Source organism: Candoia aspera, chromosome 12, assembly GCF_035149785.1.
Source record: "Candoia aspera isolate rCanAsp1 chromosome 12, rCanAsp1.hap2, whole genome shotgun sequence".
NCBI classification, from domain to species: Eukaryota; Metazoa; Chordata; class Lepidosauria; order Squamata; family Boidae; genus Candoia; species Candoia aspera.
Window position 1 is genome coordinate 13,028,793 of NC_086164.1, and position 23,506 is coordinate 13,052,298.

At 40.2% G+C, this 23,506-nt stretch overlaps 1 protein-coding gene across 1 annotated transcript in view; it reads right to left on the bottom strand.

The window, feature by feature from the left end:
• Positions 1-23,506, bottom strand: part of LOC134504464 (connector enhancer of kinase suppressor of ras 2-like) — a 273,137-nt gene that overhangs the window by 143,955 nt on the left and 105,676 nt on the right. Inside the window, exons 3-5 of the mRNA XM_063313693.1 lie at positions 15,097-15,299; positions 11,831-11,918; positions 2,171-2,212 (exon numbers count right to left, since the gene is read on the bottom strand). Of these exons, the coding sequence (XP_063169763.1) occupies positions 2,171-2,212; positions 11,831-11,918; positions 15,097-15,299 (333 nt within the window). The remainder of the gene's footprint in view (positions 1-2,170; positions 2,213-11,830; positions 11,919-15,096; positions 15,300-23,506) is intronic.

Genomic DNA, 23,506 nt, shown 5'->3' on the forward strand with positions numbered 1-23,506 from the left:
ACAGTAGATGCAGATTAGGCTCAAATTACCTAATAACTTTGGGTTTATCTCTAACTATCATATCTTCATATAACTAGATTGTGATTAAACTATCTGATTTCCTTTTGCCACCACATTGCGCTTGCAGTCTAAACCAGTCTACTATGGTGCCTAATAAGTGTCATGGCACCTTTGAGTTTTCATGGAAAGATACATTTCCATGAAAAATACAAGACAGAGATGTGATATTTGGGGTTAGGCAGGTGCTGGGTTTAGTGCAGTTAATGAGCCAATTTCTAGATGAACCCAAACATTGTCCAAATCTGGGCCCAGTTCATAATCAGCCTGGAAGTTCCAACCAGTAGAACTTGACCCTCTGAACTCTTCATCAGCATCCCAAAGTAACCCAATCGTATCTCCATGTAGTGATAAAAAATATAATATGGAATATTCAACATTGATGTAAGAGTTACGCCTCTCCCTGATAAAAGGGCTGACAGTTATTAAAACAGGAAATTGATGCTAGCTGCCTGCCTTCAGAAAACAGGCAAGCTTCTAGCCCCCCTAAATCAAAAATGAGAAGGAAACATACAAGGGTTCTGCTGCCCTAGGTTGCATATATATAGTTGACTCATTTGTAAGCGGGGTATTTGCTGGAATTCTTGTGGCATAACCTTAATTTTTCTTCTAATATATTAATTAGAGCCCTGAGATTCTTGTTACCTGAATTAACTCTTTCCAGTCTAGACCACAAGGAGGTAAATCTGACAACCCCAGGAAAGCATAAAATAAAGTGACTATAGAAGGGGCATCTGTTTGACTAGGATCATACTCACATAATATATAGCATCCTGATAAATTCAGAAACTCTGATCACTGACCCTTTTGTAGGAAAATTAAGCTCTCGTTGCCATTGATCAATGACATTCCAGGTATGATAAATGTCTAACCATAATTGCTATTATAATCTTTAATGAAACAAAAGCCCTCTGTGAATTTCTGACAGGAAAGGCCATCACAATTATCATTATGCTTCCCCACATTTTTTTTAAAAAAATTATATAAATAGCGGCAGGATTAGAATAATTCATCTGGAGCTTCTTGGCAGTCAGCATAGATTTATAACCTACCCTGAGTGTTCACAAAGGGACACTTGTTATAAATAAGACAGCTTAGTTGCATCAAGTGTTGCCCACTGTTGCATTAGATTAGGGGGAAAGACAGTACTATCTGTCCAGGAGAATATAAAGAGAGTATATATATTTTTCTTCCCTACTGGGCATGGTCTCTTCTTTCAGAAATGGCCATCATTTCCTAATAAAGGGAGGCTACAAAGACAGGAGGTCAAAATGGAGTTGTTAATTTTGCAGAGATTTCCTTCCCCTGCAAAAAAGAATTCTGAGATCTCCCCAACTGCAAACAATGAGTGAGTCTAAAATGGCTTCCTTAAAACCATGCACACACAGTTCCTTCAGCCATACTAGCCAGCATCTTCTCTGGTTCTTAGGCAGAAAGCTGCACCCTGAAAATATGCCACCAAGGATCTGGTTCCTTTGGCAGTTTTCTTTGGGTAGGGCAGCATCTCTACTCCATCCCAGCACTGGACAGGGTGTGGGTAACTATGGTGGTTCTTGCCCACTCTTCTCCTCCTCCCCCCCTTCTCAGGCTTAGGCACAACTATTTCTTGTTTCTGGGCTCAGACTAGAGAGAATTTGGACAATCCCTCCCTTCTCTCTCTAGACTGATGGGAGGAGCTCCCTTTCCTTAGCTCCACCCTTCCTTTTATTGCTCCTCCCTCCAGCCTATCCACTTCTCAAGGGAGATGAGGGAGATTTTCACCCTATGTAGGTTTGCATTAGTCTCCTATTTGGGTTAGTTGCCTTGATTTTTTGGATAGCAATCTCAGGCCAAATTATTCCAAATAAATGAAAATAAATAAAATGTGAGAGGAATAACTATCATCATTTTGGCTAAATAACTCTTTTTTAATGGGGCTTCCACATCTGAGAAGTACCTTAAAATCTCTTCTAAAGCTTATTAAGCCAGCAATCAATCCCCTGCATTCAGTATGTCTTCCTTGAAGCTAAATGTCTACAGCAGCACAGTCTTGATTTGCAAAATAATGATTTCCAATGAGGTAGACTGCAGAAAGCACAATGCGCACCCACCCCGAGCCACACCAGACACTTACCACATGAAGAATTTTATTTTCTGTTTCATACACTGTGCAATCCTGTAAAAGAGAAGGGGGAGAGGAACAGCTCTTAAACATCTACAGAAATCTACTCTGCTCAGTTATATTAACTGCTCCCTGAAAAATAGCAGGTGACTCAGCTTCAGATGACAGTCCATCAATATGCCCCAATCTGGTACAATCTGCTAATGTGGGATTACAACTCTCATGATTCCCAATTAGAATGGCTAATACTTGGAGTCAACGTTTGTAGAGGATAGTTAGGTTAGAAAAAAACTGCCACTGCTAATGGCATGCAAAAATATCTTCAAGATTATTTCGAACTTTCTGGAAAGTTCTGGAAAGAAGGCAAGAGAGACAGAGAAAGCCTGTGCCAGCTCATTACGTTCAGTTAAACTCTTTCAGTTCTAACTTCCATTACTAAAGAAGGTTAAACTGGGGGAAAAAAAAACAGTTTAACTTGCATAAAAATAATGTCAGTGAAACATCTGTACATCAGATATTTTTCTGCCATGTAAATTAGAGTAAACATTCAACCAGTACAGTCTACATCCTGTTCTACCCTTTCTCATGATTAGTAATTAGTTTCTGCTTTAGTCTTCAGAGGGTCAAGGTTGATTTATCCAGGAAGGCCCTGGCATCTTGAAGAGTGTACATTTTATGCGCATTGGTGTTATCAGAGAGCTATGCTACACATTTCCTCAGTACTTGTATTGACCATTGCATTCCCTTTCAGTTAGATGGGAAAAGAAATTGCTGCCATTCATTCCATGCCAAAGAGAAATTCCAAAGAATTTTCATGGCAGAGAGGCAGATTTCTTGTAGTTACCTGAATTGCAAGCAGCCCGAGGAACAGGGGTGAGATTTCTGTTTTTCATTGGAAATGTTCTCTGGCCATCTGCAGGCTCCGTGGTTTCTCAAGGCTCAATTAAATTCGCAAGGAGGTATCAAGAGGATGTCAGGGAGCAACTGCGCCAATTTTTCTGGAAGTACTTCACTCTTACATAACTGGCTGAGTTCTAGCCACAGGGAAGCCCCACCACTTTATTTACTTACTCAGCCATGGGGTTATTAAATAAACAGCGATTCTGTAAAAGCTCTCACATAGTCCTCTCAAAGGATTATGCACTGGCCCAAAGAGGTTGGCTACCACCAACCTGCTTTTGTCCTTGATCTACCAGTAAGACCGCTTAGCTTCTTTTTAAGGCTATTTTTCTCTACCTTGTAAGAATAATCTCAGTTTGGCTCAGATGAGTCAGGGCTGTCTGCAGACAAACTCAGTGACAAGCAAAACTTGGCAATGGCTAACCACAAGTCCTGACACTATAAAAGAGGTTAACATTGGCATCAGTTGTTTTTTTTTTGTAAATAGACTTTTAAAAAAATTCACCAGCACAAGATGCAATACATAGACTAATTAAAGATGGTGACAGCTCTACCGTCCTGAAAGAAGAGGCAGTTACAACCTCAGTCTTTTGGAATGGGCCAAGAAAAGGTTTAGATTGCAACAAGAAGCCACAAAAAATGTGGTAGAACTTTATCATAATGGCTGCAATCCAACTCCAGAGCTACTGATACCTTCAAAAGGGGTCAGGCCTCTGTATACTTGGCTGACTTGTTTCTTTGAGGTGAAAATGAACTTCGAAGCCAAGGCTGGGAGACCTATGCATCTAGAAGACAGCCTCCCCCCCCACCAATTTTCTAATGATGCATGTTACTTTGGAAAGGGGGTTGGGGTTGGGTTGTGGCCATCTTTGGTTTCATGCACCATCAGGATGATGTCCTTTCTGTTCAGCTGGCCCCGATTTTCAGGGTTTGGCTCTTCATGAATTAATGCACTGCTGAAACCTGTCTGCAGTTTCTCAAAAGTTCTCTTTCCCTGGGAAAGTGGTTTCTTGTTTTTCTTCTTATTCAGGGTGCTCAAGGTCTGCTTTTTTTAATGATAAGGTTGGAAGCAGTTTCTGAGGATGCAGAGTCCAAATCCCTACTCAGTGCCTGAATACCAACTAAAGCACCCCATTGATGCTTGTCTTTTGTTGTTTATTCGTTCAGTCACTTCTGACTCTTTGTGACTTCATGGACCAGCCCACGCCAGAGCTTCCTGTCAGTCGTCCTCCCCAGTAGCATTTTGACCATCTTCTGACCTGGAGTCTCATCTTCCGATGGTATACCGACATATCTCTGGTTGTACTGATCCATTTAGTTTTCATGTCTACTGTTTGCTTTTGTGTTTCCAGGAAAGAGAAGCGGTTGGTGATGGTGAAAGGTACTACCACTGGACTTTTCAATTTTTGGGTCACATCTGCCTGTCCTTGAGGTATAGGTTGGTGAGACCAAGATTCTGAATTTTTTCCCATGGTGTTGGGCGGAAGGTAAAGCTTGGAAGATGAGGAAGAGGATGTAAAGACCATTTTGCTTTCACTACACCCCTTTCACTATTCCTTTTGTCAATGTTCAACAATTGTTTCCAGAGAGAGCTCTGGGAGGGGAGTGTCTATTGCAGAAGAGGGCTGTGGTCTGTCAGCAAACTTGAGCCTCCAAATGCCCAACTCCTGCTCTAAGTCAGGCAGATATCACTGTGAAAATTAGCATGTTCTCCATTTTACACAGGCCTTTGAGAATCTTCTGCACAAATGCCACTGGAATGAAACAAGCAGTGCAAGTCCATAGGGACTCTGTTTTAAGACAGGGTCACGTCTGATCCATGCATGGCTGGCACTCTTGTCAATATATTCTTGTTGGTTTTTAAAATTGGTCTTAGCTACAGTTTCCCCCTCGGGCTGTCTCTCACCAACATGTGCACACGCATGGATGCATGCACAAACACACACACAAGTCAGACATCAGCTACAGGCAGAAATGTCTGCAATGTGTATCTGGCTTTGTTTGCGCAGCTGTAAACCTCCGCTGATTTGCAGGTCAACTTAGTGAGGAAGCCAAACATGAAGGGGGGTTGGGGGCTGGGGAGAAAGAAAACTTTTCCAAATGGCATTTGGTCAAAGGGAGTTGGGAAAAATAAGACAGACGTAGCTCACAAGAACTTTCACTTTAAAATAAAGTTTCTGTAGAATTATCTTGATGCACATTAGCATAATCATTAGTCAGAAAAGCTCAGGGCATTACTGCTTTCATTTTTGTCTCAAAGGCACGTTTTCTGATGCTTTAATTGGATCCAGAAAGTGACAGCCAGCATCACTTATGCACAATTTCACCCATTGTGTATTTACTGAAAAACTATTTCTGTCAGTTTGTTTCCCTTCGTTCTGAGAGATGGAAATAGAAGATCAGGTGAAATGCGGACTTGATTGCCTATCAATTTTATTTTAAATCCTGCCTTTTTTAGCACTATTGGAAAGGGTGGTTTTCCCATTAGTCATCATATGAGGTAGGCTAGGCTGGGAGATAGGACTGGCTCTTGGTTAAAGAGTTAAGCTCAATGCTGAAAGAGAGAGTTAAGTTTCAGTTTCTCCAAGCCACTCTTCATCTTTTGCTTCACCTTCATCTCAGAGACTTGATATGATCATACTGACTCTTGATGATGGGGAATCATCAGTGAACGTATCATTAGATAGGGATGGATCAGGCCAAGGCATCATCTAATCCAATGTTCTGCATCACACATGGCATAAGGAAGTAATTATTTTCTCATGGGTATGTTTTCTACTTTCTAGCTTGGCCTAGAATTCCTTGATTTCCCAGCCAAGTAATAACCTACCAGGTCCAACCTTATTTAATTTCTGATCATATATAAAGTTGGCCAACTGAGATGTTCCTGCATGTATTAACATCTAAAATTTTGATATGATCGGCTGAATCCCATGCTATAGTGGGATTCACCCTACACATGAAGCCATGGTTTTATAACCATGGTTGATTGATGAAACCATTCTATCCAGGTTCACTGACAGCACAAAGCCATAATCCATGGTTTGCAAACAACAATGGCTGGGTTTATATATCACACTAAGCCAAAACCCAAATCATAATATGGTTCAGCATGATGTGTGGACTGAGCCCAGAGGGAGGGAAGCCAACCAAGTTGGAAGGCATAGGGCCTGGTTATCTGAGGAACTGCCTATCTCCAATTGTTTCTGCCAGCCTGCTATGTTCGGATAGAGTGGATGCAGTCAAGATTCCTTCAATTAAATGTTGTCATTTTGTGGGGCCAAGGAAGTGTGCCTTCTCTGTTGCTGCCCCCACGACAGATGCCCCATAGATACAGACAGCACCCACTCTGCTGGGGTTCTGGAAAACCCGTAAGACCTGGCTCTGCTCCCAGGCCTAGGGTTAATGTGTTTGTTAATGTATTTTCAGGGATTTGTCATATTTGTACTTTTATTGTTCTGGTTGTGGTAGTCCAGGCTGCCTGTTTATGTGTGTTTTAACTGTTTTAATTGTTTTTTACATTTTGTAAGCCACCCAGAGTCTAATGGTGTGAGCTGCCATAACATATTTAATAAATTGAATTGGAGAAGAGGAGCTAAATCCCAAATCAATATCTAGGAGCTCTTGAATGGGGAATAGGGTTGAGCTATGATCTCAGAGATAGCAGGCGCTGACCAGGATCATGTGAGCTTCCATCCTGTTGGCCTCACGACCCTCAGTCCTACTTCCCACAATTCCAGGAACCTGCTGATGAGAATTATTAGGAAAGAGATGGCTCACATGGCTTTGCACTCAAGGGCAGCCATCTCATGTTTTTCCATTCCTTAGGAGGAAAAAGCAGTTTCTAAGCTCAGATGTACTAGGATCTTTGCATCCTGTCCATGGTGCTGAACTATGCTTCCCATTAGCTCTTAACACCATGCTAAGACATAATGTAGTTGGTTTGCTTTGGGCTTGACATGCTGCCTGAACCAAGTCTTGGTCCTTTTTAAATGATGTTTAAATGATGTATTGGTGTTGTGTGTGAATTAAGCCAAATTATTGTGGCTTAAATCAAACCATGGGTTAATCTGTGTGAATGCAGTGTTCCATCTTTCCTCACAGATCAATGAACCTTCCAGCAAATTGTTGTCTTCAACTACAATTGTCTCCCAACAATGTTCCTACACAATTATATTCTTCCAATATCTTTGTATATATAAAATTGCCAAGTATTCTACATGTACCATTCTACCACTCTCAGACCTGGATACCTAAAAATGGTGGAGATGGGACACAGGGACATCTTTATAATGTGGGCAAATCCAACTTTGCTTCTCCATAGCATGTAGATAGGAGGAAGGGACACCATCATCCAACACAAACCATTACATTTTATTGCTTTGGATATCTGCACAATGTGGGATAAAAGACTGAATTTTGGGCTTAAATTGGGTGAATTATTTACCTAACATAAAATAAGATCCCTAACTTTTCCATTATGCAGAAACTCCAATAAAGGCAAATAGATCACACCCTGGGTCCATATACTAGTAATAAAGCAAAATAAACAGGAAAGCAAATGAACCAAGTATATTCTTTATCTGATGAGTCAAATGGAAACAATGCTTTAACTACCAAATCTCTCCCTCCCACTTTTTTTTTAATTTAACCAATGGTGGCATTCCTTCCCTACAGTAAATTTTTTTTGCCAGAAATACAGTTATTATGGGGAAAATGACTTGTCTCCCCAAGCAGTGATACAAAATTTTCCTTGTGCCAATTTATCTGCTTCAAGGCTAACACTGTACAAGATTTCCTTACAGCTCCTTATTTAGGTTCAATCACTCTCCCTGCCCCCCTTTAAAAGGCTTTTTAAAACAGTCAGGTGGCTTCTAACAGGAAGATGAGCTCTGATATAATTGCACAGTGACCAGGAGGCAATCAAATATGGATGTTGAACTTGGCTGTGTGGAAGCAAACTAATTAAAAGCCCCCCCACCCCTACCCCCGACCGCTCCACACCTTCAATCTTCATCTTTTGTATTTTGAATGGAAATGCATTTTATAAAGAAAAATCTTTGGTAGAAGATCTTTTTCAGATGGCTTTTGACTTTCAAAACAGCAATTTTTGATACATGATCTTTTTTGGATGGCTTTTGAGTCTCACAACAGCAATTCTCTATAATGAACTTTCATCTGGTGAGATTTTTTTTTTATTTAAAAAAATGCATTGATTTATCCTTTGGTTTTTGGTTCTTTTTTACACACACAGACACACAATGATTTCCTTCTCACTCCACCTTAGTACTATGCCCTCAAATATAAATAGATGCTTACTGTGGGAAAATATTGGGTTTCTGTTGTTGTTATTAATCTGCCCCTGTAAAACTTAACAGTGGAGTTAATTTGAATAGTGGCAGAATTATTTTTAAACAGAGCTGACTCAACTGCCATGTTACTTACTTCAAAGCCTTCTTCCTCATTAGCAGCCTGCAAAAGCTAAAACCGTGTAAGGGGCATCAAGTTCATTTCAACTGCTACCCTTGCTTCTGCCTCTTCTTTTCCTGCTAATGAGACCATCTAAGAAAAATGGAGGTGCAGGCATCTAGGGTTCTGTTCCACAGAATGAGGCAGTCTTGAAATGGTTGTGGAATCATTAAGAACGTGTGGAAATCAGTAATGTAATAGGCATTATCTTCTAAAGATCAGGCTCCATTGGACCATTAAATCCAGAGTTGAAAACTACCTACTGGCTCTGCTGTTTCCCACCACTGCTAATGATACATCTCTTCAACTTGGAGAAATTTCTGTCATCTAGGGCCAGCTGCTGTGTTCTCTTGCAATCCCATACTAACTGTGTTAACTAGTTTGGCATTTATTCCACAGCCAGATGTAGTAAAGGGGGGAAACAGCATCCTAAGACTTTCACAGGCTGAAAGAGTTAAGGAAAATATGTGCAGTCTATTGAGAAGTTGCAGACACCATCATCTCTGAGGCACTGATATAACAACAACAACAACCCTTAATTAATTAATTAAAATAATAATCCTTCAGACTGACAACATTAAGCACACTGAAGTCAAAAAGAAGGTTAGTAGCGAATACATCAGAAGAGTGAAGAAGATCTTAGAGTCCAAAGTCAGTGGCAGAAATACCATCAAGGCGATTAACACCTGGGCAGTTCCAGTCATGAGATACACAGGTGGAATAGTGGACTGGACTGAAGCTGAACAAGAAGCCCAGCATAGGGAGACCAGACAAATAATGACAATAATCATGCCCTTCATCCATGCAGTGATGTGGACAGACTCTATTTACCAAGGAGCTTAAGTGGGCGTGGAATGTTGCAAGTACACCAGACAGTGAAGAAGAAAAAGGGCATTGGAAGAATATCTGAAGGACAGTGAAGAAGATGCACATGAAGGCTTACTGAACACCAAAGAGACCATGCTGGCCTATAAGAAAGACCAAATGAAGAATGGAAAAGAGACATGGCAAGGCAAAGGATTACATGGCCAGTACATAAAACACTAGCAGGCAAAGCAGGTAACAACAAGACTTGGCAATGGCTAAAAGCAGAAAAGTGAAGAAAGAGACAGAGGGGCTAATTCTGGCTGCACGAGACCAGGCCTTAAGAACAATGGCATATAAAGCCAGAATTGAGAAGATGGCAGCAGATGCCATCTCAGCAAAGAAGCTGAAGAAACAGTGGACCACCTAGTTAGCTGCTGCAAGAAGATCTCACAGACTTATTGCAAACAACAGCATGACAGAGCAGCAACAATGGTGCACTGGAGTACCTGCCAGAAATACCCCTTGCCTGCAAGCAAGAACTGGTGGGACCACAAAATAGACAAAGGAATAGAAAACGAAGAAGCCAAAGTGCTCTGGGACTTTAGAATCCAAACAGACAGGCACCTGCCACACAACACCCCAGACTTAACGACTGTTGATAAGAAAGACAAAAAGTCTGGATAGTGGACATTGCAATGCCTGGAGACAGCAGAACAGAAGAGAAAGAACTGGAGAAAATAAAAAATATAAAGACCTGCAGATAGAACAACTGTGGCAGTAGAAAGCAAAGATCGTACCAATAGTAATAGGCGTTTTGGGTGCAATTCCAAAACATCTGGAGCACCACTTGAATACCAAAATAACCATAAGTCAATTGCAAAAGGCAGCTTTACTTGGAACAGCTTACCTCCAGCGATGATACCTGTAATATTTTTGAACAACAACATCTGTCTATCCCAGATCCTTAGGAAGGACTTGGTAGGTGGACAAAAATCCAATCTAAGCATCTGGCTGACTGTGCAATCAACCATAACTTATTAAACTTGTATGCCACCCAACTCTCAACAACTCTGGGCAGCTCACAACAATCAAATGAAGAGATTACAGTAAAAAAATCAATTAAACATAAAAAAATAAAGTTAAAAGATCAGGAAGTTGTATTAATCATCATCTGCTCTCTGGCCTGCTCACTAAAGACGCGAAGGACTAAACCATGGATGAAACTATATCCTCTACTGAGTGACAGGGAGGCTCAGTTCCCCAGGCACCCACCCGTTTTGTAGAGCCAAATAAATTACTTTTAAAGAAGAAAACTATTTCTGCTTGATTTTCCAAAGCATTCTTTTCTAGGACTGATTAAAATTCATACTGCATAACTAAAGAAAAAAAAAAACTATTTGCTTTCCACATCAACCTAATTTAAAACAGTATTTGGTTAGAGAGCTTTATGCCAAGGTGTATAGCATAAATGTAGCATCCAAGGGATTTGGAAAGAAGCCAAAATTCAAGTAGCAGATGGTCAATTAAACAATAGAATTGTTTTATTTAAATTCCAACAGTCAGAAAAGGTTACTGGGAAGACGACAGGTAATGGAAGTTTCTAAGAGGATAGATAAAGGAAGTCTCTACCCCTTTTTCTCCTACTGCATTAGAATTTGGAAAAGTGCATTCCATTTAAACACAGGCCATAGAATCGGAACATGAACAACATACTTTTTCACAGATTTATGGAATTCCTGCTGCAAGATTAGGTAAAGAGTATTTCAATGGGTAAGTACTTAAATTAAAAGGCAGGCGTTTACTCAGATGATGAAAGGATCATCCATCAACAATTATTAGATATATAACTAAATGACCTCTCCAGTTAGAAAGGTGCTTTTCAACTAATTGAAATGACCTGTTTCCAATTTAGAGCAAGTAGTCAGGCCTGAAACACAGAATTTCAGAATCCACAAGTTGTACATGGCAAAAACCTGGGGGGAAAAAAAGAATAATTTGAATAACAAGTACTTGGAATTATTGTAAGATAGGTGTGAGGTTTTCTTCATTTGACAGCCACCCCAGAAGTAACTAGTGTGTACAGAATTATCAAACATGTGACTCTTAAGCAAAGTTGCACAGAAAAACTGCTCTATTGAAGAGTATGTAAGTTGCATGGGAAAAAAATAGTTTTTTTCACATGTATGTTTTTAAAAAACAGAAAAGTTGGATGGAAGAAGCTTATGATCCACTCCATACATCAGATTAGATGCACCTGGACTCATCCCTTCAGCCCATGAAAATGTTTTGCTTTGACCAATCAATACATTTGATTTACTTAAAAGGTTTGTAGGCCGCCTTTCAGGATAATGACTTTTTCTGGGTTGCTTCTGATGTATAAATGACCAATTTTTCTTTAGTTGATTTAACATCAATTAGAAGGAAAGGGAACCTCCTGGTTCTTCCACTATGGGAATAATTTAAGAGTGATTTAGTGGAAGAAGAATTCACTCTTACCTGTTGAACAATAGTTGTGAGTTCTAGGCAGAGCTGAACAATATTATTTTTCAGCAGCGAGTATTCTGTCACGCTGACAAATGGGGATCTATGAAAAAGAGAATTTTAAAAGTTGAGTTCATTTATCACTGATAATTCCTGTAATAAGACAAGCTTTATAAAGAATATGTCCTAGTCAACAAACTATGAGGAATGAACCTAGAGAGTAGAGATTTGTTCCACTTGGTAGATTGTCAATAGAAATACGTCAAAATAATCACCATCAAGAAGTTGGTCAGAAAAGCCCCTTAACTAGTTCATCTTTGTCTTCTACAACATTGCACTGAGCATAGGCCTGAACTCCCAGGTGAAAATCAGCCGACTCTGACTCACTAGGCAGATTTCTTCAGGTTCAGTTGCAGATGTTCATAGCAGCTGGCCTGGGTTACAATAAAAAGTCTTCTGCTACTACCCCGTGGATCTTAGTTGATAGATCTTCCTATGTTAACCTCTTTTTCTGGAATGCTGATGTTTGGTCAGCTGTTTCAACTCTAGTTAAACATCAGAACTATGGGCTTCTGAGCATTGTTTTGATTTTTTTCTTAACGTTTCACTCATTTGTGCCATTTTTAAAACGATATCAATTATTATTGCAGTTGTTGTTTTCCTGGGGGTGGGTATGCAAGCTGTCGTTAGAGGAACAGCGAGCAGCCCCTCCTGACTTACGTTGGGCTGCTGGCATGAAGACATGTTCTCATGCTTCCAGAACAACTGTCTGCAACAAGGAAACATGAATTCAGTTACCACCCTTCACTATCAGGATTCCACCTCACCTGGAAATTACAGCATGTAAAGCATGCAGAGAATTTCCGTTTGGTTCCAACCAAAGTCCTTTTAAAGACTCATGCAGAGCCCTGAGCTGGATCAGTCCTTAAAACTGCTAAAGCCTCTAACCTGGCTAAGTCAAGTACTTTTGGAGGGCGAGGTGGACAGGGAAGGACCTGCTTACCAAGAAAAAGTCTGGTTCTTTTCCTGTTCAATTTAACAAATGGCAGTTGCCCTTCCACGATCAATTACAGCTTATCAACCCCGGTGAAGAGCAGATAAGATAGCTCCACTGCTGCTTCTGGGTAGCCTATAAATCTGTCCACTTCAGGTTTGTCTGGATTTGCAGTTTCAAGCTGCATGGTGCTAAAAATATCCTGTTACGTTAATTTTGTTCCAGCAATGCTGCAGAGTGAAGGAGTAAACCTCTTCCAGATCGTCTTCTGAAAATGCCTGTTTTCTTCAATGACCATCACTTGCCCTCTTTCTCATTTGCCCTCTTTTGCATCCTGTGGCTTAATCAAATCTGATTGGTTACTATATTGTTTATCCAAATCTGGAGACGAGATTGTATTGGACAGTGAAGAATGACATCATCTTACTCACTTTCCAGGTGATTTGTGGAAGGATAAAAAAAGGAGCTGCAGTCAAAATTGGCAGCGTTGAATGGATGGCAACCTAGAGAATTAATGGCAAAGTATTTGAACAATCTTTCAAGGAGGGAGGAAACCATTTCTACCTCCACTGACATTGTTGGTTTCAACTGACATGCTGAAGTTAAGTGAACCTGTAACATAATCCCGAAATGGAGTTTATGGACAGTATCCATAGGGAGTTATTGAAGTTCTGCTCCCTGAACAGTCTCCTAAAGCTATGTTTACAGATTTCTCCAGAAGCAGGCTTCTCTGGTGGCAGTGAGTTACTCTGGGAATCCAACTGCTACTTTAAACTTCCCACATGCACTAATATTTTTTTTTTGTGCCTTTGAGTCAGTGTTGACTCCCGGTGACTGCCTGGACAAGTCCTGCAGTTTTCTTGGCAAGATTTCTGAAGTGCTTTGCCCTTGCCTTCTTCTTCCTAGGGCTGAGAGGGAGTCACTGGCCCAAGGTCACCCAGCTGGCTTTGTGCCTGAGGTGGGACTAGAACTCCTGGTCTCTTGGTTTCTAGCCCGGTGCCTTCACCACTACACCAAACTCACTCTCTAATGAACCATTAGCATTTTTAAGCTATGACTTATGCATAGCTATCCACTTCTGATTATACATCTGCTGCATACCTTTGGAACTGTGATTGGAGAGCTTATAAATCCAGTAAATCTCCACCACCACCGTTTTTCAGAGAAAGCATTGCATGCAAAAGATGTATGGTTCAATCCATAGCATTCCCAGTTAAGATTGGAAAAATTCCATCCTCAAACTTCAGAGAGTACCAAGCAGGTATGATAGTATTAGCCTAAGGAACTGTGTTCCCAAATTTGGTAACTTCCAAAGTTTGGTAACTTCCAAAAATGTGAACTTCAAGTCCCAGAATTCTAAGCAATGGTCAGGCTGGCTGAATCCCCATAGCTGGAAGTTGTCATGGTTGGGAAGACTGGTTGATCTAACTCAGTAGATAACATTTCCTTAGTTTCTACTGGTGGTGATCTGTGAAGGATACCTGGTAATATTGGAAAGGTTCATTGAACAGTGTTTTCCTGGAAGGTTTGTCTCAGCCTGGAGCCAATTCTGTATCAAGTAAAACTTTACTCAGTAGATACTGTAAAAGACACCAAATTATATAACTAAGATTTCCAACATGATGCCTAGGTACCTAGGAATACTCCCTTGAATTTTGAAATATATATGAAGGTGACATGGAGCAAAGTGCCAACCACATTAGCTTTCTTAGGAAATAAAAATGATAGCTGGGCTGCAACTCACTGCTTCACCCACTGGGGAGGGTGCTCTAAAGCCCAGAAAGGACACGGATGAACAGAACAGCACAGAAGGGAATAGAAGGCTAACGAAAAGAGTAATCTGCAGGTGGGGGTCATAAAAATCAAGATGGTGGGCACCACTGCAACACATATCAAAAAGGAGTGGTGCATGATCATTGCATGATCATTCTTAACATTTGGACTTGTTGACCCCTGCAGGTGGACACTGCAGATAAAGAGGGTGGTAAGAAGCATTCAGGAAAATTCGGCCTTTGTGATTATTAAACTTTCCAAAGTAGCCATTTTGTGAACAGGCCAACCACTCTCCCATGGCAGATGTAATAGCCTCAATATGCAATCAAGATTTCAAATGTAGCCCCCAACTTCAAAAGTTCAGGCCATCCTAACATCCATATACTGAAAGATGTTCACCAGTCATGAAAAAAATGGTAAAGGAGAAACTGAACTGAAGACAGGAGGAGAGAATGAAAGTGAACAGACTGCATTTGCTCCTTAAAAAAAACCAATAGTGTTCAAACTTAATTACCTGTCTAACCAGGCAAGCAAGTTTTTGGCAGCACCAATCAAGTCAACAACAGAGGTAAGGAAGTCATTCGGCAGCCTCCGGGAGGCCCGTCCATCATAATGACCACTCCTTCTTCTACCTGTGATGAAGTTCTGAAGATTTTTGGCAGAAGCGTTCAGCTTGTGGGAAAGAGTTCTCAGATTTTCAGTCTCCAAGCCATAGTTCTGAAAGCGAGAGAGAAATTGGACACATTTAAAGAAAAGAAAGAGGCAAAACACTGCAAGCGAGTCAACCTGGCTTTTATTTTGCACCTATTTCAAACCACAGAATTAGCCAACGGATTTTAAATAGAAAGCCGCCTAAGTCTTGAAGATTCTAACAAGGGATTTAGGGAACTGAATAATTTTTGGGGGGACCAAAACTTTGCTTTAAAAAAAACCCAAAACACCTTTGTGTAGGAACTCAGAGACAGGATAGTCACATGTTTTACTAAACCAGCATGTGGCTGTTCTGTTTAGATTTGCCAAAATAGTTACCACAGACAATGACTTACAGCTTAGTCTGAGGTTGGACCCCATAATGTCCTGATATCTACTTTACAATTTCTCAAAAGCCTTTGAAAGAGATTCTCTTTTGACCATTTTTGAGGATGTTTGAGAATTTCTCTCCAATGTCCTTTGTTGGTGATTTCACAGAGTTGGCTTCAATGTTGGAGAAGACCTTATCAAACAGCTTGTGATGCCTCAGAACTATGAGCTTCAGTTTGCATGTTTTGGGGGTCTCTTCCCTAAGATGCCACTGACACGCAGACACGTGACAGGATAAGCAATGCCAAGTCTGTTGCAATAGATAATATTGTGAAGCGGCCTCTTTTCCCAAAGTGGGGTTGTGTTTGTTGTTTTCGGCACTGAGAATAAAGCACATTGGACAGGAAGTGAGAGAATAGATGGGAAATTGTTATCTATCACTATTTTTTTTCCTTTGCTCCTCTGATAAAAATGACAAGACTGGAGGTCCTTTTACAAAACATGGGGAAATGTTAAGTGCCTTTCAGTGTTGATGCAAACAGTAGAGAATACATTTCCAGGGGGGAAATGTAAAAAGCCAGGCATTGCAGCAAATGCGATGGTGGTGGTAGGCAACAGGAAGTCATTAAGGCACTTTATTACAACCTCAGAGCAGAATATAAATAAAAGTAAACAATGCACCTTTTTAAAAAATCCATCGTTATTTATAATGCAGTCTTAACTAATCTTAATTAAACTTTATCCCTTTGTATAAATAATCCCAAACCCTCATGAGGATATACTATTCTGATGGATCCTCACTGGCAAATAGCAGAACTTTGCAACTGAATATATTGCTTGAGAACCAGTTTGGTTTGGTAGTTAAGGCATCAGCCTAGAAACCAGGAGACTGTGAGTTCTAGTCCTGCCTTAGACACCAAGGTGACCTTGGGCTAGTTATAGTACTTCCCAGCCCTGGGAAGCAGGCAATGGCAAGGTATGTCTGAAAAATGCTGCCCAGAAAACTGCAGTGGTAGTTACCTCTCTTCCTCCCTCCGCCCCCAGACGACCATCTGCTAATACACAGTTTATAAGAAAGTTGGTTCTCTTGGTCTCTACCCATAAATTAATAAAGTATGAAATTCTTCAGGGTGACCTGGTCATTTTTTAAAAAGTAAGGGCGGAATTAGTCTTGTCCAGACTTCCAGATAAAACTCACAACTCAATTTTCTCTGCATCACACAGGGGTGTTCTTTGAAGAGGTGAGATATCCTACCTGCCCTCTAAAATTGCAAAGGGAAGGGCATTGAAACAGGGTCTGATGAATGCGTAACAATATTTGCAGTGAGCATAGATACCCTGCATTTCTGGGGAGCATTTAAGGGCTGGTAAATTTTTGTGGTTTGACTGAGATTGTTTCTGATTTCTGTATCTTCACTGCTTAATAACCCCTTAGCTTGTTTGAAGCCAGAAAGTAACCGAATTTCTGGAGAAAGAACAATTTTCTTGTGATGTTTCCTCACCAATTAGAGCTACACCTATCAATTTTATTAATGGAAGCAGCACCATTGGAATGAAGTGAATTCTTAGTCAACTGAGCTTGGCTTCTGTTTTTAAATGACCACCCTCTTGTCTCAAGGCTGATCAGGATCTTAAAAACCCCATTACTTTCTCCTAAGGACCAAAATTAGAGGAAGGGCCTGATGGCAGTCTATGTAAAAGTTGTGTGACTGATTTTGTGAAGCATAATTTAACAGTAACTTGGAGAAAATTTCCACCCTGTGTGTAGTCATATCGTACAATGTCTACTACATTCTTTGGGGCTAAAGAAGAGGCATAATTAATTTGAGCTGTTTTCTTTCAAGATGATTGAAAAATTGCTTCGAGATATTTGAAACAATTTGGGGTCATTTATAACAACTAATCTTCCATACAATATTGGGAAAGGGACTTAAGAGTGTTCCTGAGTCCAAGCCGGTTTAGTGACAACATAGCAACAGCATCTTCGTAAAGAGAATATTACATTGTTTATGGAACAGCTTTAGAATATGCATATCTAACACTTGTAAAGTTGTAATGAATGAATTTATATAACAGCAATGGTGCCAGGATACAATCTTGTTCTCCCCTCTGGACAATTGTAACTGTTGGAGAGCTGGCCAACTTGGCTCCATCTTACTATGAGCATCACAAGCATTTTTCAATAGTAGAAATATGAAATTTTCCCTATAACTAGACTCTGGAGGTTGCATCAAATGCTGCCTTAAAATCCACAAATACAACAAAAGTTTTCAGCTATGGGATGAAAACACTGTCAGTGATCATTTTCTTTTATTTTGATATGCTTGTTGAGTCTCTGACCAGTAATAAAGTCATCCATCCACCCATTCATGCATTCAATGATCTATTGTAGATGTTTCTCTAAAACAGTTCTCCTGGCTGTTCTCATCTATGGTGTTTTCTTGTTATAGTCAGTCATAGAGCTTCATTAAAACTGTCTGGTATCTAGTTTATTGATTTGGTCTAGTGGTTAAGGCTCCGGGCTGGAAACCAGGAGACTCTGAGTTCTAGTCCCACCTTCGGCATGAAAGCCGGCTGGGTAACCCTGGGCCAGTCCCTCTCTCTCAGCCCAAGAGCCAATCAGGCTTGGTAGGAGAGTTCTAGTCCTGCCTTCGGCATGAAAGCTGGCTGGGTGACCCTGGGCCAGTCCCTCTCTCTCAGCCCAAGAGCCAATCAGGCTTGGTAGGAGAGTTCTAGTCCCGCCTTTGGCATGAAAGCCAGCTGGGTGACCCTGGGCCAGTCCCTCTCTCTCAGCCCAAGAGCCAATCAGACTTGGTAGGAGAGTTCTAGTCCCGCCTTCGGCATGAAAGCCGGCTGGGTGACCTTGGGCCAGTCCCTCTCTCTCAGCCCAACTCATCTCACAGGGTTGTTGTTGTGGGGAAAATAGGAGGAGGAAGGAGTATTAGGTATGTTCAACACCTTGGGTTATTTATAAAAATAATAAAGGAGGGATAGAAAATAAATAAATAAATAAATTTACACATCTGTGTCACAGTCATTTCTAGAACAGACATCTGGGATGTATGCTGTATTATCTATGTAGGTAAAGAGTGATGCCACCCTTGGCAGTACCAGTCAACACTGACCTATAATACTCTGGTTCTTTGTAGATTGCATAAAACTTTCACCTTTTACTACAAATTTCCATGAAGAGGATAAGGACAGTTATTTTGCTCACAACCTTTTTTGTTATGTTAATTTGGTACCATTCTTATGTTTGAAATGAGACTTGCAAGCTGATCTTGAGAAGGGGAAGACTCCAAGGACTCAAGAGATGGTCTGCAAACACATCTAAAGCTGCTTCACAAGGAACTGTGTTATTTCCTCCTAGAAGTGTATTTAGGGATGTTCACAAAGCAGGAAAATTATCAGAGCAATTAAGATTATAATGTGATCTTAATTGGCTTCAACACGTAAATATTCCACTGTTGGCTAAAAATGAACAATTAACAGTAAGAGAGAAACAATGAAAGCTAATTCAGTAAAACTCCTAAAATCCTTGCTAAAAACAAACAAACAAACAGACCCTCAGATATGGAACAATACGAGACCAAACTTGCAATTTACAAACTACAGTGTCTTGATTCAACATTAAGCTAAGCCCAAAATTAAGTGAACCACATTATTCCACTTCATTTTTCTTTCTTTATGCTCAAGGAATCACCCTGCTAGATCTCTTAATGTAATATTGATAATATTGGATAGCATTGTTGGTTAGGAATGTTGGCAATGGATTGGCTGCCTTGTCTTAATTTTGGACTGAGTCAATGTAATTTGATATTGCTAAGTTTCTTGCACTTACGATGCTCATTGTGTGAACTGTTTCATGCACAATCCATTTCATTTTTTTTTTAAGTGATACAGAGATAACCATGGCTAAGGTTGCATGGAAAACTTCAATCAACTGTCCCCAAAAGTTCTTCCATCAGCAAGAATTTGCATTTCTCCTGCCCTTTTCACCACTGGGTTTGATGCAATTTGATCTTTTAAGAATGTTACACTCTTTGTTCAGCAAGGAAATCAATGCCATGAAAAGGAAAGGGCACTAGAGGTGCAGTTGAATGATGATTTTTTTTTTTCCCAATGACTCGACCTCCTCACTCATCATTATGTAAAGTTCACCATATTTAAAGTGAGTGCTTGTATTTTAAATAACACTGTAAAACTAGCAAGGTAAAGGTAAAGGTTCCCGTTAGTCATGTCTGACACTAGGGGGCCGTGCTCATCTCTGTTTCATGGCTGAAGAGCCAGCGTTGTCTGAAGACACTTCCGCGGACATGTGGCTGGCATGACAGTCACGGAATGCTGTTACCTTCCTGCTGAAGCGGTACCTATTTATCTACTCACATTGGCATGCTTTCAAATTGCTAGGTTGGCAAGAGCTGGGGCAAGTGCGGGACTTCACTCCATCACTCAGCACTCAGGTCTTGAACCGCTGAACTTGCAACCTTCCGGTCGACAAGCCTGGCATCTTAACCATTGAGCCACCACACCCCTGCATCATCCTACCCACTCTCAAATGCACACACAGTTGTGGTCTGCACCTTGAGAAACCTCACCACCATATTGCAAACTATCCTGAAGAACTTGCATTTTGGGAGAAAATTTCTTAAAACATATAAAGGGGAAAAAAGATTCCAAAATATTTCTTCTGTCAAGAATAGGACAATTTTGGAAACTAAGTCAGTCATCTGGAAGGGCTATTGTGCTATGACTAAGCTTATATATGTTCAGATTTATTTTTTTAATTGCAGTAGCAGACTTCCATTTTTCTTTAGTATATTCAGAATCTAGAAGCAGTTGTAAATCACAGAATGGTTGGGGGCACTGTTGAAGTAATATTTGTGTACAAATAAAGTCACAGTTCTACTATCTAAATGCACTACTGAGAATCTACATCACTCCCACAACAAAACTAATGCTCCAATAATCACCTGGGTCATCTATGCCTAACTGTTGAGTGTATTTCCTGGTCCTGATGAATCTTAAAAGCAGATTCTTATTCTAGAAATTTCTAACAACATCTGTTGATTAATATGCAAGTTGGCCTTGGCATATGAGAAATACCCTTTCTTTAGGATCTTCCTAAAGGTTTGTTGTTCTTACTGTCCACATTACCAAATGCATCAGCACATGATTTAAGGATGCTTTCTAATGCCATATATTTTCTTAGAGGAAGCGGCAGAGGAGATTAGCCAAGGCTTCTCTTTAAAAGGATTTCATTGAATCGCAGAGTCAGGAAGAATCTTGAAGACCATCTGTTTAAACCCCCAGTTGATGAAGGATCTTCAATGCAGGATGAATCTGCATGGACAGATCATTCTCCAGCCTCTAATTGAAAACCTCCTATGAAGATATGTGGAAAGTTACTCCCAGGTACGCCAAGCAGCAGTCCTCAGCAAAAACAAAACATAAGGTGACAGTAATGTGAAATGCAACTGCTTGCATTGTTAAATGAGATGTAAAAAGGAAAGAAAAGTCAAATAAGCAGGAAAAAGGCTGGTTAAGAAATCCTCCAATGTCAGGTGTTTTTCATGCCCCATCAGCCTTGTCATTCCACAGCAGTTTTTAATTGGGTAATGATAATAATCATCTACTCCATAGGCAGAAGATAAAGATATCCAAGTAAGAAGCAATTGAACCCAATGCGATCTAATTTTCACAATGTCTTAATACAGAAATCCACTTCTGCGTAATTTAACTTATCACTTTTATTTTTGCAGGGAAAACATCTTGTAGAATTACTCTGATGTCACACTGGCACTGTTACTTCAGGGCAGCTCCCTCCCTACTGATTCCTAGAACTGTTTTATGCTGAGCTTCTGTCACATGAAGAATGTTGATGCTTGTCGGGATATTTCCCAGACAATAGCATGAAGCTTTGCCTAATCTTCTCAAATAAAATCTACGATCTCCATCTTTAATGGGGAAAATTACAGTTCACCTACCTAAGGGGCACAACCAGATTTTCGTGGAAGATTTCCAGCTCCTAGTCTTTTTGACTTAATAAAAATTTGCTCTCTTCTCCAGCACACAAGGGTGACTTGATGAGCGAGTCATTGAAAACCAAAGTAAAATTTTGCTCCAGGTACTCTGTCTTACCTGGGAAGAAAAAGACAATGTTCTTGTATCCAGGAGATGAAATACATTTCTTGGCTAAGAGCCGCATGGAAGCAGGGGATTAATATGATGAAATGATATGACTGGATGAGGAAGGATTTTCAACCTGCCCTTTTTTAAATTTGTCCTTCAACCTCCAAAACTTCATTCACCTCATTGCAGGCCTTAAGAATTGCTATCTAGGCAAAAATGAAAAGAAAATCTACTGAAAGGTTTGTAATTGAATTTTGATGATGGTGCAAGTTTGGTGTAGGGGTTAGTGCCCCTCTTTGCACTAATAACTGCTCAGCTCACTGACAGAACATGCCCAGTTTGAGAAGCTGCAAGAGAAGAGAACATCTCGGTCTGAGTCTTGGTAGAGCCATGGGCAGAAATAGAGTACACAAGGTAACACTGACAAACAACTTGAGCTAGGCTTTGCCACTAGAAATTTGGTACAGATATACTCCATGGCTTATATTCATTTATCTTTCTCCATAGTCCATGCTCTTCAATGCCAAAATATCTTCAGTATGTGTTACAATTACAAACAATCAATGAAAGAATACAGTGAGTTGGATCTTCATGTCATTTCCATTGCCTAGGTAGGTGGCAACACTTAGCTCAAGCAAGTTGTCATGAATACTGATGGTGAGCACGAGGGGTCCCCTATCCAGGGGGAAAAGCGCATGCATAGTTTAAAGGCTTTGAACTTTCCTTCAAAGAAACTCAGAGCAGACCCGCCTTGAGTTTTGGGTTTATCTGGGTGGGTTTCCCACGGTCTTTCAGTTGGCAGATTTTCTATCTACTAGAATAGGACAATAAACAATAAGACCAAGATACTGTCTCAGTGTGGTTCTTTGTTCTAAAATAGGACACAAGTTCCAGTATGTTTTGTTCTTAGATGGGAATCTATGACAACATCTGAAGGCTCTAGAAGATACTGATTATGTGCCATCAAATTGTTGTTGACCACATAGATAGGACAATCTGTCCTGATTCTTAAGGTCTTCCAATGTGTACAGCCATTGCTGCTGTAATTGAGCCTGTCCACTTGATGCAGATTGTCCTCTTCTTATCTTTCTTTCCACCTTTCCAAGCATTATAGACTTTTCCAGAGAACTAGGTCTTCACATAATTTGTCCAAATTATGATAATATGAACCTGGTCATTTGTGCTTCAAGTGAGAATTCTAGGTTGATTTGTTCCATAGTCTATTTTTTTTTAAATTTCTTGGCTATCTATGGTATTCTCAGGAGTCTTATCCAACACCAGAGTTCAAAAGTGTCAATATGCTTCCTATCCTGCTTTTTCAACATTGAACTTTTGCTTTCCTGGAGTTTCATGAGAAAAATCTGTGACTGAGACTAGACTGGGAAACTTAAAAAAAAAAAAAAGCCATGAAAATGGCAAACTATTTTCAGACTAAACCAAGAAATTGCAGTAACAAATCTATGAGGTCAATTTTGCTCAACTCAAAGGAGACTTGACTTTATCTTTTCCCTTCAGTTATGGTCAGAATTGAAGTCATGTTTTTGGAAATGGAGCCTCCTTATCTCTCTCATCTCTGTCCTCTTCTTTCCTCCCCACAGGGAGGAAAAATACAGCTTGGAATTGAAGACATTTTGATGTAGAGGTGGGTTAAAAATGAAGAGGTTAATGTGTATTGCCTCCCACAACATGAATAAAAGAGCAACTTAGATATTAGTGATAATTGTTCATTCAAAAACATAAACAGGCATACTTTCAAGTTATGTTAAGATAGT